The following is a 19,219-nucleotide window of genomic DNA, read 5'->3' as shown; positions in this document are numbered from 1 at the left end:
GAACAGAAAATCTCATTATATGCAGATGACATGGTACTGTATATATCGGACCCAGAAAATTCTGTGCCTGCAGTCTTAGCAGCACTCACAGAATTTCAAAAGCTCTCTGGTCTCAGAATTAATCTGAATAAAAGTGTACTCTTTCCGGTGAATTCGCAAGCATATAATATTAGATTAGACACCCTTCCTTTTATCATTGCAGAACAGTTTAAATACCTCGGGTAAACATCACAAGTAAACATAAAGCTCTTTATCAACAAAATTTCGTCGTCTGTATGGAAAAAATTAAACAAGACTTGCATAGATGGTCAACCCTTCATCTCACACTAGCTGGAAGAATTAACACTGTTAAGATGAATATTCTTCCTAAGCTCCTTTTTTTATTTCAAAACATACCAATATACATTAATAAATCGTTCTTTAAGCAATTAGATTCAACAATAACCTCATTTATTTGGAATTCTAAACATCCACGCATCAAAAGAGCGACCTACAAAGACAAAAGGCAGAAGGCGGCATGGCTCTACCTAACTTCCAGTTTTATTACTGGGGGCAAATATACAGTCGATAAGAACCTGGACACAAATAGAAGAACATACACAGGCATGGACCGCAATAGAAGTAAAATCCTGCAGTACTTCTTTGTATTCCTTGCTTTGTGCTCCAATAAACACACGTTATCGGCAATACACTAATAACCCAATTGTGCTCCACTCACTTAGAATCTGGAACCAATGTAGAAAGCATTTTAAGACGGAGAAGCTTCTTTCTGTGGCACCCTGCAAAAGAACCACCTCTTTCAACCCTCACAAACATATGCAGTTTTAATATCTGGAAAAATTTGGAATTAACTTGCTTAGAGATCTTTATATAGACAACGTCTTTGCATCCTATGAACAATTACATTCCAAATTTAACATTCCAGCTACAAATTTCTTTCACTATCTTCAAATCAGGAACTTTGTTAAACAGAACCTTCCAGATTTTCCTCATCTTGCACCCTCATCCACGCTGGAAAATTATTGCTCAATTTCAAGGAGTTAGACTCCATCTCTACAATATATAAAATCCTTTTACAATCCCTTCCTTTCAAAGATCCAAGAGGACACTGGGAAAATGACCTCTCAATTAATATATCAGAAAAGGAGTGGAAAGTAGCAATGCAGAGAATTCACTCAAGCTCCATATGTGCAAAGCATACAATTATACAACTCAAAATTATATATCGAGCACATCTGTCTCGACTAAAACTCTCAAAATGTTTCCAGGGCATGATCCAACCTGTGAACGCTGCAAAAGCCCCAGCCTCACTAGGTCACATGTTCTGGGCCTGCTCCAAATTAACATTATTCTGGACAAAAATTTTTAATTACCTCTCAGACAGTCTTGGACTCACAATCCCTCCTAACCCATTAACAGCTGTGTTTGGGGTTCTTCCAGAGGGTCTTAAAGTGGAGAAGGACAAACAAATTGTGATTGCATTCACTACACTGTTGGCACGCAGACTTATTCTGATAAACTGGAAGAACCCAAACTCTCCTCTTTTAAGTCAGTGGGAAACTGATGTGTTATATTATTTAAAATTGGAAAAAATCAAATACTCAGTTAGAGGATCTGTGCAGACTTTTTTCAAAACATGGCAGGATCTAATCAGTAATATTTTGAAATGATTATATAAAGCACAGAGAATTTGTTGATTTAGGTATTTTTAAAAGCCTTAAATTTTACACCGTTTGGCTTGCTCTCTCTCTCAAGGGTGGGGATCGATCTGTTCTTAGCATAATTCTTTTTTTTTTTTGTAAAAATTGATTGCTATGTATTGATTGTAATAAAATTAATAAAAAAAAAAAAGTAATAGCATTCCTTACCGCAATCATATGGCAGTGTAGTCTGCATTTCACTCCCTGGACACCAATGCAGGGGCGCTCAGTTGCTTCAATAGCCATTGACAATAGAGTGAGCACAGACATTTGCCTTTATTTGTCTAACTGAGCTGTACTTTGATCATCAATAGGGTTGGGATGAGCTGAACCTTCAGAAACACCAAATTTATACCATCATCTTGGTGGAGGAGAACTTGACCCATTTTGTTACTCTGATTGTTGCACTGTTCATGACAGAGAATACAACAAAGTAATTAAACACATCATATTATCCATATCTTTAAGACACCCACACCACTTTCTCAGCCAGTGTGAAGCCTGGAACAAATGCTCACCTGATCCTAATAAATAAGTGAAATTGTACACCCATACTGGCTGCACCTTTACCACCGTGTTAAGTAAGTAAAGTCTAGTGCAATATCATGTAGATATTTCTGAAAATGTCAGAAGTCACCAATAGCTTAGATTTAGCAGAGCTTTTATAATTTTTTCTATAATAGATGAACTTTATGGTGCTAGTTTGTGTGTCCATTTACGAGATGTGATAGAACCAGAAAATTGAAGGAAGTATCCAACATAAAGCACAAATGAAACAAATAGAAAAGAACATTTATCCATGGCAGAGTAGAATGTGCTTTTCCACCATAATTACCTTAATTTAAATCTCATACTCATCTAAGTCACATCTTCATATGTTTATTTGCCAACTTGCTTATCTGTCTATCCTGGCAGTATTGACCTTAAGATGAGAAGAACCCTTGGGCAGGAGAAGAGTCCTAAATAGATGACACTCACACCTTAAAGTCAGAAAAAAATCAAACACACTCACACAGAAGATAGGAGAACATGCAAACTTCACACACAGGCGTTCAAACCTGAGGATTGAAGTCACATGCTGTTTGCTACAAAGAAATTTTTGTAATCATTTGTGACGAGTTTCATCACAAAATTTTTTGCAAGTAAACTTGAAAGTACTTTTTTATTCAAACATTAAAATTCTGTGTGTGTGTTTTTACAGGAAGGAAGTGACAGATGAATGGTGTTGATTCAACATCAGTGACACCAATATTAATATAGTTACAGGAAACATAAGAGATCATACAAACACAGAAAATGAAGCCACTTTCAGTTGTGAAGGCATGCCTCATACTACATCTAGCCATTTCAGGTAAGCCTACTTCATGCTGTGATTTTCATTTGTCAGATCCACTTAAATTTTTAGGAGTTAGTGATCAACTATTTTCTTCATAGTAGAAACACATTTAAGAACTGCAAAAATGTCAGGGGTCATTTTTTTTGCGCAAAGCTGTGATTTTTTTATATGATAGATTATTCTTTCAAGTTATTTGAAATTCTATGCCCTCTACTTGGCAGTAATGTTTGTATTTATGCCTGAGCCTCATATGATCGTGTGGAATCTCATGCTTAAGTTTATTCAACTTTAATCCATACATTGTGATTTATTTTCATAATTCAAGGGATGGAGTGAGGGAAAAAATTAAGTATTGTATTAAAATGTTGATACATTATGTTCACTGAGTTTGTATGACATACCCTTGTTCAGTTTTTATATTCTGAAAATACTCAGCTTAAGTTGAATGACAGTTATATATAAAATACTTCCATCCATTCATCCATTTTCCAACCCGCTATATCATAACACGCGGTCGTGGGGGTCTGCTGGAGCCAATCCCAGCCAACATGGGGTTCAAGGCAGGAACAAATCCCAGGCAGGGTGCCAACCCACTGCTATAAAACACTTCAAAATTCAAAAAAAGCATGAAGCATGGCAGGTTATGAGCAAAGGAGTTCTCGGTTATGGAAGTAGAGCCTTAATTAAATATTAAATAATTAACTATTACTATCAGTGTCCATAGACTTGGTGACAGGCAGTGCCTTTAGATCTCTGGAGGGGAGTGCAATTTTGTTTTCAGAATATGCAACTGAAACAGTCATTATTTTTTAGTGGGTAAAGTTCACATAAAATGTTTTGAGTTTATCACTTCCACCGTAATGCTGTGAGTTCACGTCAAGGGCTTCTATAAAGCTTGTCATCAGTTTAAGTTTTTAAAATACAGTCAGCATTTACAGGTTTAGAAATATAGAACAGTAGCAGATCTGACAATGGATGCATGTTAGTGAGTACATATGTATGAATGGATTTTAATTACTAAAATTTTTGGATTTGTGAAAGTGTCATCTACTGTAATTTGGAAGTACACTATTTAAAAATAATAAATACGCCAGCATATACATACATTTTTAAATTCAATAAATACATTTACAGGGTTGTGAGGGGCCTGGGAGCCTTTTCCAGCAGCACTGAGTGCAAGGCAGGAAAACAGCCCTGGGCAAGGTAAGGGTAAGATAAAATATTTGGTTAAAGGAAAACAATGATTATATCACAAAAAAATATGAAAGAGACACATATAATTGCACAAATTCATAGGGTTTATGGGGACTTGAGCTCATCCCACCAGCATCAAGCACTAAGCAAGAACCAGCACTGGATTGGGTGTGAGTAAATTAAAGAGCTTCCTCATATAACACATCTGAACATTGCCAGTTTGGAATAGGACTTGAACTCAGGACACTGGATCCATAAGACAGAGGCATCAAATTGAAGAATTTTTAATGTATACACATTTATTTCAATATAAAATATTAATAAAGGATCAATAGGAATACTTTGTCCACTAAAGCTCAAGACCCAAATGTATCTTTTTGTAACCAGTGCAGAGTAAACTCTGGTTATGAAAGAAATAACAGCTAATTAAGCATTATTTTGAATGAGATATTGAAAGTAACATGTAAGGTGAATGTGTTGAATAGTAGAAGGATCCACAAAAGTAAATCTTTCAAAGATTTTAGGAAGCAATGTCTGTAGGACACAGTGGATGATAGAATAATAGTTTGCATATAGTCAGGTGACAGCAGGAAAGCACTTTACCTTAAAGATATCCAATGCAAACTGGCTGGTAGTGCAAGTGGTCAATTAAGTTTTGGTTACACTGTCAAGCAAATGATTGTGTAGGACTTAACAATTTAATATTTATTGGCCTGGGGGTAGGAACTGTTTGAGAGAGTTGTATAGAATTCATTATACAAAAATATATTTGTTAGTGTTTTCATTCTTATAAAGCACAGCTTCATGGTGTTCAAATTTGTGATATAACATTCCTAGCTAGTGCCTTTCAAGCAAACAGATTTAAAAGCAATGCTTGCAAATGGTCAGAGGGTTCCAGTATTTGATGGTCCTGTCGTTTGTCTGTATGCATTTCTCCCTTGTTGTTTTTGCATTCTATGTCCTGGAGTTTGTCTTGCATATGTATGAGCCATTGAGTTTGCCTACTTGGTCAGTTTATCCATATTCGGGATTACGTCTTGCTTGTCTATTTTCTTCAGTCTCTTGTCTTCATTTCTTAAGTGCCTTCTGCTGTTTGTTTGATGCTCAGTGTATGCTGCTGCTCTTCTTCTTCCTGCCATTATGGTGGTTAGCACTTTATTTTGCAATTACTTTGCTATAACCATTATGCACAGTTAATAAAGTTCAAGTTTGATGGGCAATAGATAAAATACATTTAAAAACAGGATATTGTTTTATAAGTATGTTGCTTTTACAAGGTAAAGTAACAAACCTTTTGATTTAGGGAGGTGACTGAGTGACACCACAAATGGATAGATGTAAAAAACAGGAAACTCTCTCCCAGTTGTTTACACATGGAAGAAATAACACTTGATTATGAATTCTGAACATGTACTTGACAATGTCCTCAATTGTCGGCATACATTTCTCCATCTTTATTGATCTTGCATTCTATATCCTGCACTTGGCGCTCAGCAGATTTCACTGCTCTTCTTCTTTTTCCTTCTGTTATGGCGTTCACAACTATATAATTGGCTTCTGCAATCTTCTTGATGCTCAGCAGATGGTGCCTCTCTTTTTTTTCGTCTGCCATGTCCCTCAGTTTTACAATTACTTTGCCATAATAAACACAAAACCACAGGTCTCTTTGCTGAGGTTGTTGCTACCTAAAATTTTTAGAATTTCCAGAATGTATCCGGTCCTATGCTTTTGATTAAGACTAAGATCAAGTTTCTAGTCCCATTAGTTTCATGTGGCAGATGGACAGACCTTAGAATTTCATATACATACAGTATATAGTAATATACTTTGCTTAAAAACATGTAAAAAGTAAGTAAAAAAACCTATTCAAGTCAGTAAGTGTAATTTTATTACAAGAATTTAAACTAATTAGATTCTATTATTACATTACTTTGTACCAATACCCGTGATAACAAATCTATTCTTACTCCTCATTTCAAGATCACAAGGGAAAACTTAATCAGAAGAGGATGGGACACATTTAGTAAAAATCAATCACAATGACTGATGAAAATATATAAACTTCTTTACCAGCAGCTCTGATAGGAGTACTAAAATAAAGAGACTTTAATATTCATTTAAATGTTGGTCCCTATATATCATCTCATCTCTTGACAGGCAAATAAACTAACTGAAGATATACACAATACTAGCCTCCACAGAAAAAGAACAGAAGCACAGATGGTAAATACAGAATGGTATATTTAAAGCAACATTAGACAATATTTAGGTGTGGCATATAAGATGAGATACATCAGGGCTACTCATTCAGCTATCAGTATGTACAGCTATTGAGTAGACCTAGAAAAACTGTCCATAGATCTATTATTTGATTATATAATATTAATTATTATTTGCTACATATTTGCCTTACCAATTACAGAAAAACAAATACATTAAGTAAACAAGGCAAGACAATAAAACAGGAGACAATACAGGTGAGCACATAGATATAGCTCAATGTTCATTCACATCTGGAAGACACATTAGTTGTGTCTTATTACTCTTTGTTTCAATTCTGAGGTTTAGCACTGCATGAAGGTCTGCCATTGTAATAATAATTTCCCATTTTGCATTTCACATGGCTATACAACAAAGAATCCTTCTTAATTCTTAATACAACATAAAATTTTGTCACAGCGAAATCTGCAACTTCCTTCCATCCATTTTCTGAATTTGCATTTTAAAAAGCACCCAGTGCAAAGTGAGAACAAAACATGAATACAAATTGGACTAAATTGGACTTAATAGCAAATCTAATCTGCATGTTTTTGAGATGCATTGGAAAAATAAAGTACCCAAATTAAATTTCAGAAAACCATGGGCAGAACTGTAAACACTTGACATGACTATGAAGGAAGTTATTTTTTATGTATTTTTCTGTATTGTTGCATACATATTATTATATACTGTGGCCTGCAGGGAGTGCACCAGCTCCCCAAACCCGACACAGACAGATGCAGACACAAGTTCCAGCACAGCACAGGCTTTTATTTGATCGTGGGAAACTCTTTCCAATTGTTTCCCAATGACCCCCGCAGTTATAAAGCACAAATAAATACAACACACAGCACTTTTTCTTCTTTTTCTTTCTTTTTCTCTTCCTGCTCTGTCTCTACTCCTTCCGATAAGCATGATCCTCTGTAACCAAGGGACACAGCAATCTATTGCTCCGGGGAAGATAATGTATGTTCTTTCCCATGGTCCTTCCATTAAGAAGGCATCCCGGCTGGGCAAGGGCATATATTTTATGAATAAAGTATGTATTCTCACATACTGTTTATATACTGCTATCATAAGAACAAAACAAGGCACAAGCTTAAACTTGTGATAAGTTTTTTTGTCATCTTTCCAAGTCTTTTACAGTCAATAGGATGGTTTAATGCTTTTCTGATCTATGGACTAAGAAAACCTAAAGGAATTCCTTTGTTAACTAAAGATGTTTCAGATGAATGTAACATTCACCTGTCTGTTTCCAAAGGATCCATTAAATAAATATACAGTATTGTAAAAGAAATATAGTGCAAAGAGAATGAGAGTTGGGGTCCCGCAAGATCCCCTGTTTAATGTAAATATCCAATAGAGAAAATACTGGCACACATACATGCCGAAACAAAGATCAGCATATGCTATGTCACTCATAGAAAGCAAAGAGCTCTGAGTCATTACAAAGCTGGTCTTCCACTGAATGCCGATTTCTGGCTATCTGTCAAGGTATACAGTATGTCATTGGTACTGGACAGGATCGGGAACTTGTCTTTAAGGGAGGTCACATCAGTGGTACTCCACTGTTTTCTCTTCCTCCACCCTACCACTCTAAGGGAACAAATGTTAATGGCGGTGTCATGCCCAATTTCTTGCCTATATTAGACCAGAACAAACCTGTAAAGTGCCCCTCAGGCTTTCATGTTTGACTATATATTGTGGCGGATGGTTGGGGCTCTTGCCCAGCCGGGACACCGGGAGGATAGAAGGACCAGGAGAGAGATAATACCTCCTTCTGTGACATGAGGGGTCAGCTCCCCTGGTTTGCAATGGGGTCACGGTCCTTCCATCCTCCAGGCGTATATATACTGTATAGTGGTGAGTGGCTGGGGGCGGAACCCAGCCGGGATGCCTAGAAGGACTGGAAGAGGGATTACTCCTCCTCCAGACCACGAGGAGGCAGCCACCCTGGTTGGTATGGGGACCACAGGAACAGAGCATGGAAGCTCTATCCTATAGGGGTCCATGGTCACCGCCAGGGGGCGCCCAGTTGCCTGAAAAACCCTGGACATCAGCACTTCCGCCACACCTGTAGTTGCTGGTGGAAGGATTATCAGGGACACCCGGAGTGGTTCCGAGTGCTCAGCCGGCACTTCCGCCACACCAGGTAGTGCCGGCAGAAGTTCATTAGGAGGCACCTGGAGCACGTCCGGGTGAACATAAAAGGTGCCGCCTCCCTCTGTTCATAAGCTTGAGTCAGGTAGATGTGGACGTAGCTTGGAGGAGAGGAGTGGGGCCGCCAAAGGAGAGGCATTGTGACAGAGTCCTGGACTGAGGGTGCTTGGTGTTGGGGCACTGGGTTGTATGCTGTTGGACATTCATCTGTAAATAATGTACAATAAACGTGTGTGTGTGGTTTGAAACCATCGGTGTCTGCCTGTCTGTGTCCAAGCTGCTCTCCAAAATATATATATACTGTATATATATTATAAAAGAAAATGTTGAGACGAGTTTTTTCAAGAGATTTTTTCAAGTCCCGCAAGAGGAGATTTTTGCCAAGAGAATTTGTTGTCCGGGCCTCCTGTCAACCATTTACAACCATGCAAATGGTCCACTCACCTCTCATTCGTGTGAATGTTTTTGTCAGACACAGTTCCTGCGTTATCAACTCTTCTAAATTTTTACGTTATTCTCACTTTAAATTTCCAATAAAAAAAAGACTTATTATGTCCAAATCATACTGATGAATTTCATCCCAAAGGGTTATCAACAGAAGAAATGAGTACACTGGCAATCTTAGCAACAAGAAACGATGAAGTCAAACATATTAATGCAAAAATTGTTGATCAGTTACATGGCAATGACCTGTAAAATTTTAACAGACGACAATAAAGGTAATGTAGTACATCTTGCATGGATAACATTAGACACCAAAGAAGATCTTGATGTGCCATTCATATTAAAATGTTTATAGTTTCCTGTTAGAATAGATTTTGCTATGACAATTAAGAAATCACAGGGACAAATATTCAAAAAAGTCAGTTTATTTATTAGAGAGAAAGAAACTCACGGTTAGTTATACGTTGCATCTTCACGATGTAAGTCCAAACACGGAATCAAATCTCAATGCGATAATGATGATAATTAATAATTACAATTAATAATTAATTCAAAAAATTTTTTTGCTGTACAGTAAAAGTGTAAGTTTAAAAAAGTATTTGCGTGTTAATTTCAAAGCCCAAAAAAATAAAAATGTATAACGCAACAAATACCTCTAACGCAACATGAAACATAATTTTCTTTCAATTTATTATGTTTTACTATTTTTTACTATGGTTAATTACTTACTGTAATGTAAAATGGTTAGTTCTATGTATGCATATGTAACAATTCCCAAGAAAAAAGATGTGTGAAGTGGCTAGCGTGTAGCGCCCGCCCAGGGGTTGACGAGCTAAATGAGCAAGGGGCAGAGCCCCCAAGTATAGGGGTTTCTTGATCTGTGATTAAAAGACCCCAGCAGTCAGTATTTGGGGGCTTGGAGTTGGGAGGACGCCACTGCTAAGTAGCTGGACAAGTAAAGGAGGTTATAGGTGAAAAGAGTGTGTAAAGGGTAAAGAGGAGAGCCAGAAGACTTCAGTTTTTTTGTAATTTGTAAGGCCCTGTGTGTTTTTGAGATTATTGTTTTTACTGTTAACCTGTTTTTAGTAATTAAAGCCTTTTCTTTTTTTACTTTTATTCTTTTGGTCAACATTTAGGTTTAGGGATGAAACACAAGTGTCCAATATAGTCCACTACATATATGAAAACTTTTTCAGAGTGACATCTGAACAATATTTAAAAGAAATCCACAGCATTACCAAGCCAAGAATGCAGGATGGTGGGGGACATCAGGCAGCTACTGCATCACCCAAACTATCAATTACCATTATGATTTGGTGCCTAGTTTGAAACAAAGGATGCAGATCAAATTTTGGTCTTATAAGCTCCTGTATATTTCTATAATAATAATAATAATAATAATAATAATAATAATAATAATGTATCATGATTATGCCTTATTTAGCACTTAAGCCTCATGAATCCAGTATCTTAGATATGACTTCTGTAATTAGTTGTTGTCCACATTGAGTCTGCATGTTTTCTGAGCCTCTGCGTACTCATCTCAAAAAGTGCACATTTTGGGCTAGCTGTTATTTTATTTTATTTTTATAAACTAAGCCAGTGTGAATGTGTATGTATGTAGGAGTGAACCCTGTGATGTAATGGTGCTCCATCCTGGGCTTCTTCCAGCCTTGTGTAAGTATATGGCTCTGGTTCTCGACAACCCAATACTGGGTTAAGTTATGTTGAAAACAATATGTTAATAATAATAATAATAATAATAATAATAATAATAATAATAATAATAATAATAATAATATCAGCAACAACAAAAACCAAGAATAATCCATTATCAGGACTGTTTAATTCAGTTCAAATTCATGTTTGACGAAGGCTCTCTTGGCAACATTGGGTACAAAGAAGAAATGACCCATGAATGTGGAAATAATAATAACACAAATAATACTAATTCTACAATTAGATTGTTAGATTTAGAGTAGATTAGATCATTTTAAACCCATTAGCTAATACAAATACATACAGCAGCAGAAACATAAAAAACAAGAACACAGACTCACACACAGGACAAATAATACAGCCAATCAATCTATCAATCAATTGATACATAGACATAAATAAATAAAATAAATATATAAATATTGTGCAGATATTTCAAAATTATTGTTGTACGAACATAAGAAAATACAGTACATCAACTATAAACCAGACTTTCATTTCAACATTAACACACAGATGTTTTTCACCTAGTTCTGTCTGTGAACTGATCCTTCTGTTTCCCAAACTCTTTAAATATCATTGCTTAAAAGATGCTAATAAGTAAAACCATTTTACTTGACAAAGTGCCATTGTTTAAACTGAAAGTTAAGATGTAACACGAGAGCTTCCTCTGGAAAGAATAGTAGTGCTAATTTTGTGGTAGATTGGATTTGCAGTTCACTTCTCAGAAATGCAAACTTCTAAGCTTGCTGGGCTTCGGTAAAGTCAGATAAGCTAAATAAGTAACTGTTATGATTCATTTTGTATACTTCATCCATTAGGGAGAAATACATCTGTGACTTAAAAGTAGATAAACATTTCCCTCATTGCTGGCTTTCTGAGTGGCGTATGTACTAATCATTTTATACCTGAAGCATGAATGTTTTAAGTCATTTTTATATTTCAAACTAAATGTACTCTTAATGTTCTATTAAATAATATTAATTCAGCTATAACTCTATAACTCTGTAATGACTAGTGTGATTTTCTGTGCTGTTGTGTGCTGGGCTGGTAACATCACTTCAAGTCCCACTGAATCATCAAGCTAAATAAAAGGACAGTCTCAGTTATGGGACACACAATGAACAACAACATTTATTTATATAGCACATTTTCATACAAAAAGTAGCTTAAAGTGCTTTACACAATGAAGAATAGAAAAATAAAAGACACAGTAAGAAAATAAAATAAGTCAACATTAATTAACATTGAATAAGAGTAAGGTCCAATGGCCAGGGTGGACAGAAAAAACAAACAAACAAAAAGAAAACTCCAGACGGCTGGAGAAAAAAAATAGAATATGTAGGGATTCCAGACCATTAGACTACCCAGTCCCCTCTGGGCATTCTACCTAACATAAATGAAACAGTCCTCTTTCGACTTAGGGTTCTCACGGAAGGACTTGATGATGATGGTCATGTAGACTTCTGGCTTTTGATCCATCCATCATTGTTGGAGCATCATGATGCTTTGAGTAGCCACCACCACAAAGAAACCGGAAAAAGAAACAGAAGAGAGAGTAGGGGTCAGTACGGATTTTAGAGCCACCATGAATACTTATTTTGATGAAATGAACATACAGAGTATCAGGATTAATCCCCTGGAGGTCATAGCAACGGAGAGAACTAAACAAAACCGAGTGTCATTATGAATAATGATGCACATCCTCTCTCTGACACACTGAGGACTTTCAGCCTATGAATTATTCAGCAGAAGTGTGTGAAGAAATGCTATAGGACTCCTTTATGCCAACAACTATACACCTGCATAATGCCTCACTGGGACTGCGAGAGCCAAGTAAGAAGTTTTCTTTCGTTTTAATTTTTCTTTTGCTTTTTAGTCATTCTGGTATGTGTTCAGACCATAGTGTGGGTATATTTATTTATTTATTTATTTGTTTTTCTTATTTATTTACATCTTTCCTAAAGAAGATTCCTTAGCTGCCATGAAAGCTTGCATTTTGTTCAGTTAGCCAATAAAAGGTGTCATTTTGTTTGACTTCTCGGTGAGGGCATGAGAAACTGCAGAACTGTAAAAGACAGAATCAACAGGAAATGGAAACAGGTGTACCAGTTAGAAACACGCTGTGAAGCAACCGACAACTTTATATAGTTATCTGATGATCTTTATTTTTGAAATCTTCCTATCAGTATTTATACACAGCCATCTGAATTCCTAAATTCTGCCATTACATTTTTTATAAAGGCTGAAACCTTTGATAACTGTACTGTCTGTCTGCTCAGCAATTAAAGCAGTTTATTTATTTTTTTAGTAAAGCTACACATTGCCTAGCAGACATTCAAAATTTCAACATAACCACACAGTATTGCAGGAGGACTTTACACTTTCCAATATGAACAGCAGCTTGCTTCACAGCAAGGGGCTAATGATGCTACAAAACAATTGGCACAGTATATTACAGGTAATATGTTCAAAACAAAACGTGTACATTACACAGTAAAATGAAATTTAAAAATGTTATCTTTATCCAGTGAAAATACTGTGTATGTTTAGCACATATAATCTCTTGCTTTTGACATAATGCTCACGTGAACAACAATTTCAGAAAAATATCTCTACTCCTGCTGAAGCAAAGCTCAAGAGGACATACTCCTGAAACAAATTATTTTTTTTAATATAATTTATGAGACCTGCTTGTTGCATTATGTTCCAGCATTTTCAACACAGCTAAAGTAGGAACTTGATTTTGATCACCCTGTAAAAGAGGATTAGATTTAGAAGGTGGAACTGGGAGCTCCATCTCACTATAAAAGTTGAGGTGTGGAGTGAAGGCTGCTTTTGGAGTTTTATGCTTGAGTTATTAAACATACCACCGACTAAAAGACGAGCAAACAAAAAATTGAATTTCATCAATAGTTAAGTGGAATATAAAGGATCTACCTTATATCAATAAAATGCTTACCACCTGTGACAGATTAAGGGTTTTCTCGCACCCTTGTACCCTCGGACCACACGTCAGACACCAGATAAAAGTCCAAAAGCTCCTCTCCATAATTCTCCAATAATAAATCACAAAATACAATAAACCAATCCTCCACTCCCAGACGCTTAGCCACCCTGCCTCCCAACTCAGCTCCCCGTCTGGGAGCTCCCACAGTCCTTTTATATTCCCTGACCCGGAAGTGTTCCTTATCTCCAGTCCATGTGATTCTCAATCACTTCCGGGTCAGGTAAAAGTTCTTTTCTTCAACCCGGAAGTCCGTCGCTCTTCCTATGACGAACCTCCGGGTCACAGGGCACGAAGAAGCCCTCTGTCCTCCCTGCAGCTCCCTCCTGTGGCCCCCATGGCATCCAGCAGGGCTGTGCATAAAAACCACATTGTCCATGATGCCCTGCTGGTCTTCTGGGGACCTCCATGCTGCAAGGAGGGCTCCACCTGGCGGCTTGGGGTATTGGCTGGGATGAATGGACGGCCATATCTTACAGTATTCCAGAGCGACAAATCATGACTTGGAGCGGCCAGCCCCGCGATGAGGAGTTGTTGTTCAGGCCCTGGCAAAGTCCAGAAAATTTCTGGGAGAACCTTGGGGGAATATTATATAAAAAACAACAACAACAACAACATTTATTTATATAGCACATTTTCATACAAACAGTAGCTCAAAGTGCTTTACATATTAAAGAATAGAAAAATGAAAAACACAATTATAAAACAAAATAAATCAACATTAATTAACATCGAATAAGAGTAAGGTTCAATGGCCAGGGGGGACAGATAAAACAAAAAAACTGGAGACGGCTGGAGAAAAAATTAAATCTGTAGGGATTTTAGACCATGAGACCGCCCAGTCCCCTCTGGGCATTCTACCTAACATAAATGAAACAGTCCTCTTTGGATTTAGGATTCTCATGGAAGGGCTTGATGATGATGATGGTCACGTAGACTTCTGCCTTTTAATCCGTCCATCATTGTTGGAGCATCATGAAGCTTTGAGTAGGTGGTGGTGGCACAGGCCACCACCACAAAGAAACCGGAAAAGAAACAGAAAAGAGAGTAGGGGTCAGTACGGATTTTAGAGCCACCATGAATAGTTATTTTGAGGAAATTGAACATATAGAGTATCAGGATTAAGTTAAATTAAGATTAAAATGAAGTTATAAAAAGGCCATGTTAAAGTAATGTGTTTTCAGCAGTGTTTTAAAGTGCTCTACTGTATCAGCCTGGTGAATTCCTATTGGCAGGCTATTCCAGATTTTAGGTGCATAGCAGCAGAAGGCCGCCTCACCACTTCTTTTAAGTTTTGTTCTTGGAATTCTAAGGAGACACTCATTTGAGGATCTGAGGTTACGATTTGGAATATAAGGTGTCAGACATTCCGATATATAAGATGGGCTTTATAAACCATAAGCAGAATTTTAAAGTAAATTCTGAATGACACAGGTAACCAGTGTAGTGACATTAAAACTGGAGAAATGTGTTTGGATTTTCTTTTCCTAGTTAGGATTCTAGCAGCTGCATTCTGCACTAGTTGCAAACGATTTATATCTTTTTTGGGTAGTCCTGAGAGGAGTGCGTTACAGTAATCTAGTCGACTGAAAACAAACGCGTGAACTAATTTCTCAGCATCTTTCAGTGATATAAGCGGTCTAACTTTACTTATGTTTCTTAAGTGAAAAAATGCTGTCCTAATGATCTGATTAATATGTGATTTAAAATTCAGATTACAGTCAACAATCACCCCTAAGCTTTTTACCTCCGTCTTGACTTTTAATCCTAATGTATCCAGTTTATTTCTAATAGCCTCATTGTATCCATTATTGCTGATCACTAAGATTTCAGTTTTCTCTTTATTTAACTTGAGAAAATTACTATTCATCCATTCTGAGATACAAGTCAGACATTCTGTTAGTGAATCAATAGAATCAGGGTCATCAGGAGCTATTGATAAGTACAGCTGTGTGTCATCAGCATAGCTGTGGTAGCTCACGTTGTGCCCTGAGATAATCTGACCTAACGGAAGCATGTAGATTGAGAATAACAGCGGACCCAGGATAGAGCCTTGTGGAACACCATATCGGATATCATGTGTCTTCGAGTTGTAATTCTGACAACTAACAAAAAATTTTCTCCCTGTCAGGTAGGATTCAAACCAATTTAAGACTGTGCCAGAGGCCCACCCATTGACTAAGGCGATTTCTAAGAATGTTGTGATCAACGGTGTCAAATGCAGCACTCAGATCTAAGAAGATGAGAACAGATAAATGGCCTCTGTCTGCATTTACCCGCAAGTCATTTACTACTTTAACGAGTGCAGTTTCTGTGCTGTGATTTGTTCTAAAAAAATGATTTCTATTCCACGTCCTCCCTGGACAATTTCGCCATCCATGTCCCGGTCGGCGGCATTCGTAGCACAGACGCCTTCCTCCAGTGTGTATCACTCTGCGAGTCTAGAAACAGTCTGGTAACTTCCGCTCCGCCCCTTTGTCCACTGAGGAGGGTTGTAGGACTGAATCGCTACGAGAGACAGCACCATCCAGCTGCTACGGCTCAACCGGCCCTTCCCCCAGCCACTCTGTAAACATTTCGGCCTCTCTTGTAGGGCACGCATCCACTTGGCACCCGCTATGGATTAAACGCGGGCCCGTGTCACTCTGCGTCCCTATTTCATTATATACGGTACCGGCTTTACCTACCTGTACCGCCAAATCAATTAACATGGGAGGCTCTCGGTCTAATCGCCGTAGGTACTCCCGTACTCTTCTTAAAGGCGCTTCGGCCGCTGCTCCCAGATCTCCAACGATCTTCTTAATCGCCTCCAAAGTCTGCAAAATACTCCGCACGGGCTCTATTAATTTTTCGAGCTCCCGCACGTCAAAACAGTTAGTTAATTCGGCCGGAGATAGGGTTACTTCCTGGTTCACCTTACCGTCCGGCGGGGAGCCAATGAACACGCCCGCTGTCGGCACGTGCTCTGACGGGTTCCGCAAGGGAGCCTGGGATTTGGAGTTCTCTTTGGACGAGGACAGCGGTGCCACTTTTGGCTGACTGCGATCCGTCTGTATCAATTTATCGACGGACCGATCAGTCACTTCCCGAACCTCCTTACCTTTTTGTAGGGAGAACAGTGCTTCGTTCGCCTCCCCTTTCCCCTTCGGAAAAACCAAGTCCGTCTTTTCTTGGGCAAAGCCACAAACAGCTGGACACGGAACGTCACCATCCTGGAATCCCTCGTGGTAGGTCACGTGTCCCTCGCCGGCACCCGTAATGCGGAAGTCCTTCGGGTTACAGTAATCCCTCCTCGATCGCGGGGGTTGCGTTCCAGAACCCCCCGCGATAGGTGAAAATCCGCGAAGTAGAAACCATATGTTTGTATGATTATTTTTATATATTTTAAGCCCTTAGAAACTCTCCCACACTGTTTATAAATATTCTCCGCACAGTTATACAGTAAACCCTTGTTTATCGCGGTTAATCCGCTCCAGACAGATAAATGAATTTCCATGAAGTAGGATTCTTTATTTATAAATCTAATATTTTCGCAGTTAGAGCATAGAAAACCTGTTTACAACCTTCTAAATACGTTTTTTAACATTATTAGAGCCCTCTAGACATGAAATAACACCCTTTAGTCAAAAGTTTAAACTGTGCTCCATGACAAGACAGAGATGACAGTTCTTTCTCACAATTAAAAGAATGCAAACATATCTTCCTCTTCAAAGTGCGCGTAAGGAGCGGAGAATGTCAGAGAGAGAGTAAAGTAAACAATGAAAAATCAATAGGGCTGTTGCGCTTTTAAGTATGCAAGCACCGCGATAAAGCAGCGGCAATGAAGGGATCAATGCGAAGGTAGCCTTTCAGCATTTTTTACAGGAGCGTCCGTATCTTCTAAGCAAATAGCCTCTGTGCAAGCAGCACCTCTGCTCACACCCCCTCCGTCAAGCGCAGAGAATGTCAGAGAGGGTGAGATAGAGGCAGAGACAAGCAAACAATCGAGCACCGCGCAGGAGGCATATCTTATAGCATGGAGGAGTTTTAGTTAATATGTAATACGTGCTCTGATTGGGTAGCTTCTAAGCCATCCGCCAATAGCGTCCCTTGTATGAAATCAACTGGGCAAACAAACTGAGGAAGCATGTACCATAAATTAAAAGACCCATTGTCCGCAGAAATCCGCGAATCAGAGAAAAATCCGCAATATACATTTACATATGCTTACATATAAAATCCGCGATAGAGCAAAACCGCGAAAGTCAAAGCGCGATACAGCAAGGGATCACTGTACTCGTTTGCCTGCACAAGAGTGCGCTATCGCCTTCGGGTTTGTCTCCTGCCTCCCGCAGAGCCTTCGGATGGACATCTGGGAGGTATGTACACTGGACAACATGTGTTAAATTAAAAAGATTCCCAAGTACATTTCCTGCACATACCTCGTTGGAGACGTCCTCCTCCGGGAATCTCTCCCGAAACGCATAGCCGCTTCATGGCTCGTCTTGAGCGCAGGCAATGTCGAGCACTAGACCTCCGCTGTTGCTGGCGTTCTGTTTTGTCTTCTTTTTCCCCATTACGGACTTGAAAAAGGTGAGGTTTCTGGCGATTATTCCTGTGTGTGTCATGATTGAACTAATAATAATGCCAGTTCAACTTCATCTCTCTGTTCAGTTCTTTTGTGTATTGCTATGAATGTAACAAACTAATAGATGAGTGCATCTGTGGAAAATCAGCTTTTTTCCTATATCTCCATTATCTCACATTAATGAAGCATTTTTAAAAGGCATGTGCCATGTTGTGGCAAAAGATGACTTGTAGCTGAGGGTTTTGTGTCCTGATAAATTATAAAACAGAAAAGGGGATCCTTTGTTGAGGTTTAGGGTTTTTTGGGGCCATGTTATATCCTGCAGTGGTCTTACTATCTCCCATATTGTTTTTCATATTTGTGTCGGTGACTAAAGGTGCTAAAAGTGGTGATATCAGCCATTTTCTGAATGCAAGGTCATTATGATTAGTTCAACTACAGTATGTATGGTTTGTTCAAAGTACTTTTTTTTGGTTTTGCGGTACAATAACACATCAAATGTACAATTTCATAAAAGAAGCCTATGAGACACCTGTGGTCTCATTTGTAAACCTTTGTGTGAATTTGACCGTGAAAAATGTGCATGTCAAATTAAAAAAAAAATTTAATCAGATTTATAAAACCTGCTGTATGCCCATTTCTACACAATTTACATTTATACATCACAATCATTTCGTAAATGTCATATATAATCACACCTCAAACCTTACCTAGTTGTCACCCTGGAACAATCATACATTCATTCATCCATTCATTTTCCACCACTTATCTGGGACCAGATTGCAGGGACAAAAGTCTTAGCAATGAGGTTCATACCTTCCCCAACCTCACTT

The 19,219-nt window shown here is 38.1% G+C and overlaps 1 protein-coding gene across 4 annotated transcripts in view; it reads left to right on the top strand.

The window, feature by feature from the left end:
- The first annotated feature begins 2,983 nt into the window (after positions 1–2,983).
- Positions 2,984–19,219, top strand: part of LOC120518496 — a 99,081-nt gene continuing 82,845 nt past the window's right edge. For all 4 annotated transcript variants that reach the window (XM_039741314.1, XM_039741316.1, XM_039741315.1 and 1 more), the window contains exon 1: positions 2,984–3,051. In XM_039741314.1, coding sequence (XP_039597248.1) covers positions 2,997–3,051 — 55 coding nt within the window. In that variant the 5' untranslated portion in view covers positions 2,984–2,996. The remainder of the gene's footprint in view (positions 3,052–19,219) is intronic.

The sequence above is a fragment of the Polypterus senegalus genome, chromosome 18 (assembly GCF_016835505.1).
Source record: "Polypterus senegalus isolate Bchr_013 chromosome 18, ASM1683550v1, whole genome shotgun sequence".
In the NCBI taxonomy this organism is placed as follows: Eukaryota; Metazoa; Chordata; class Cladistia; order Polypteriformes; family Polypteridae; genus Polypterus; species Polypterus senegalus.
Note: the sequence above shows the minus strand (reverse complement) of the source record. Positions and strands in the feature narration are given on the sequence as shown.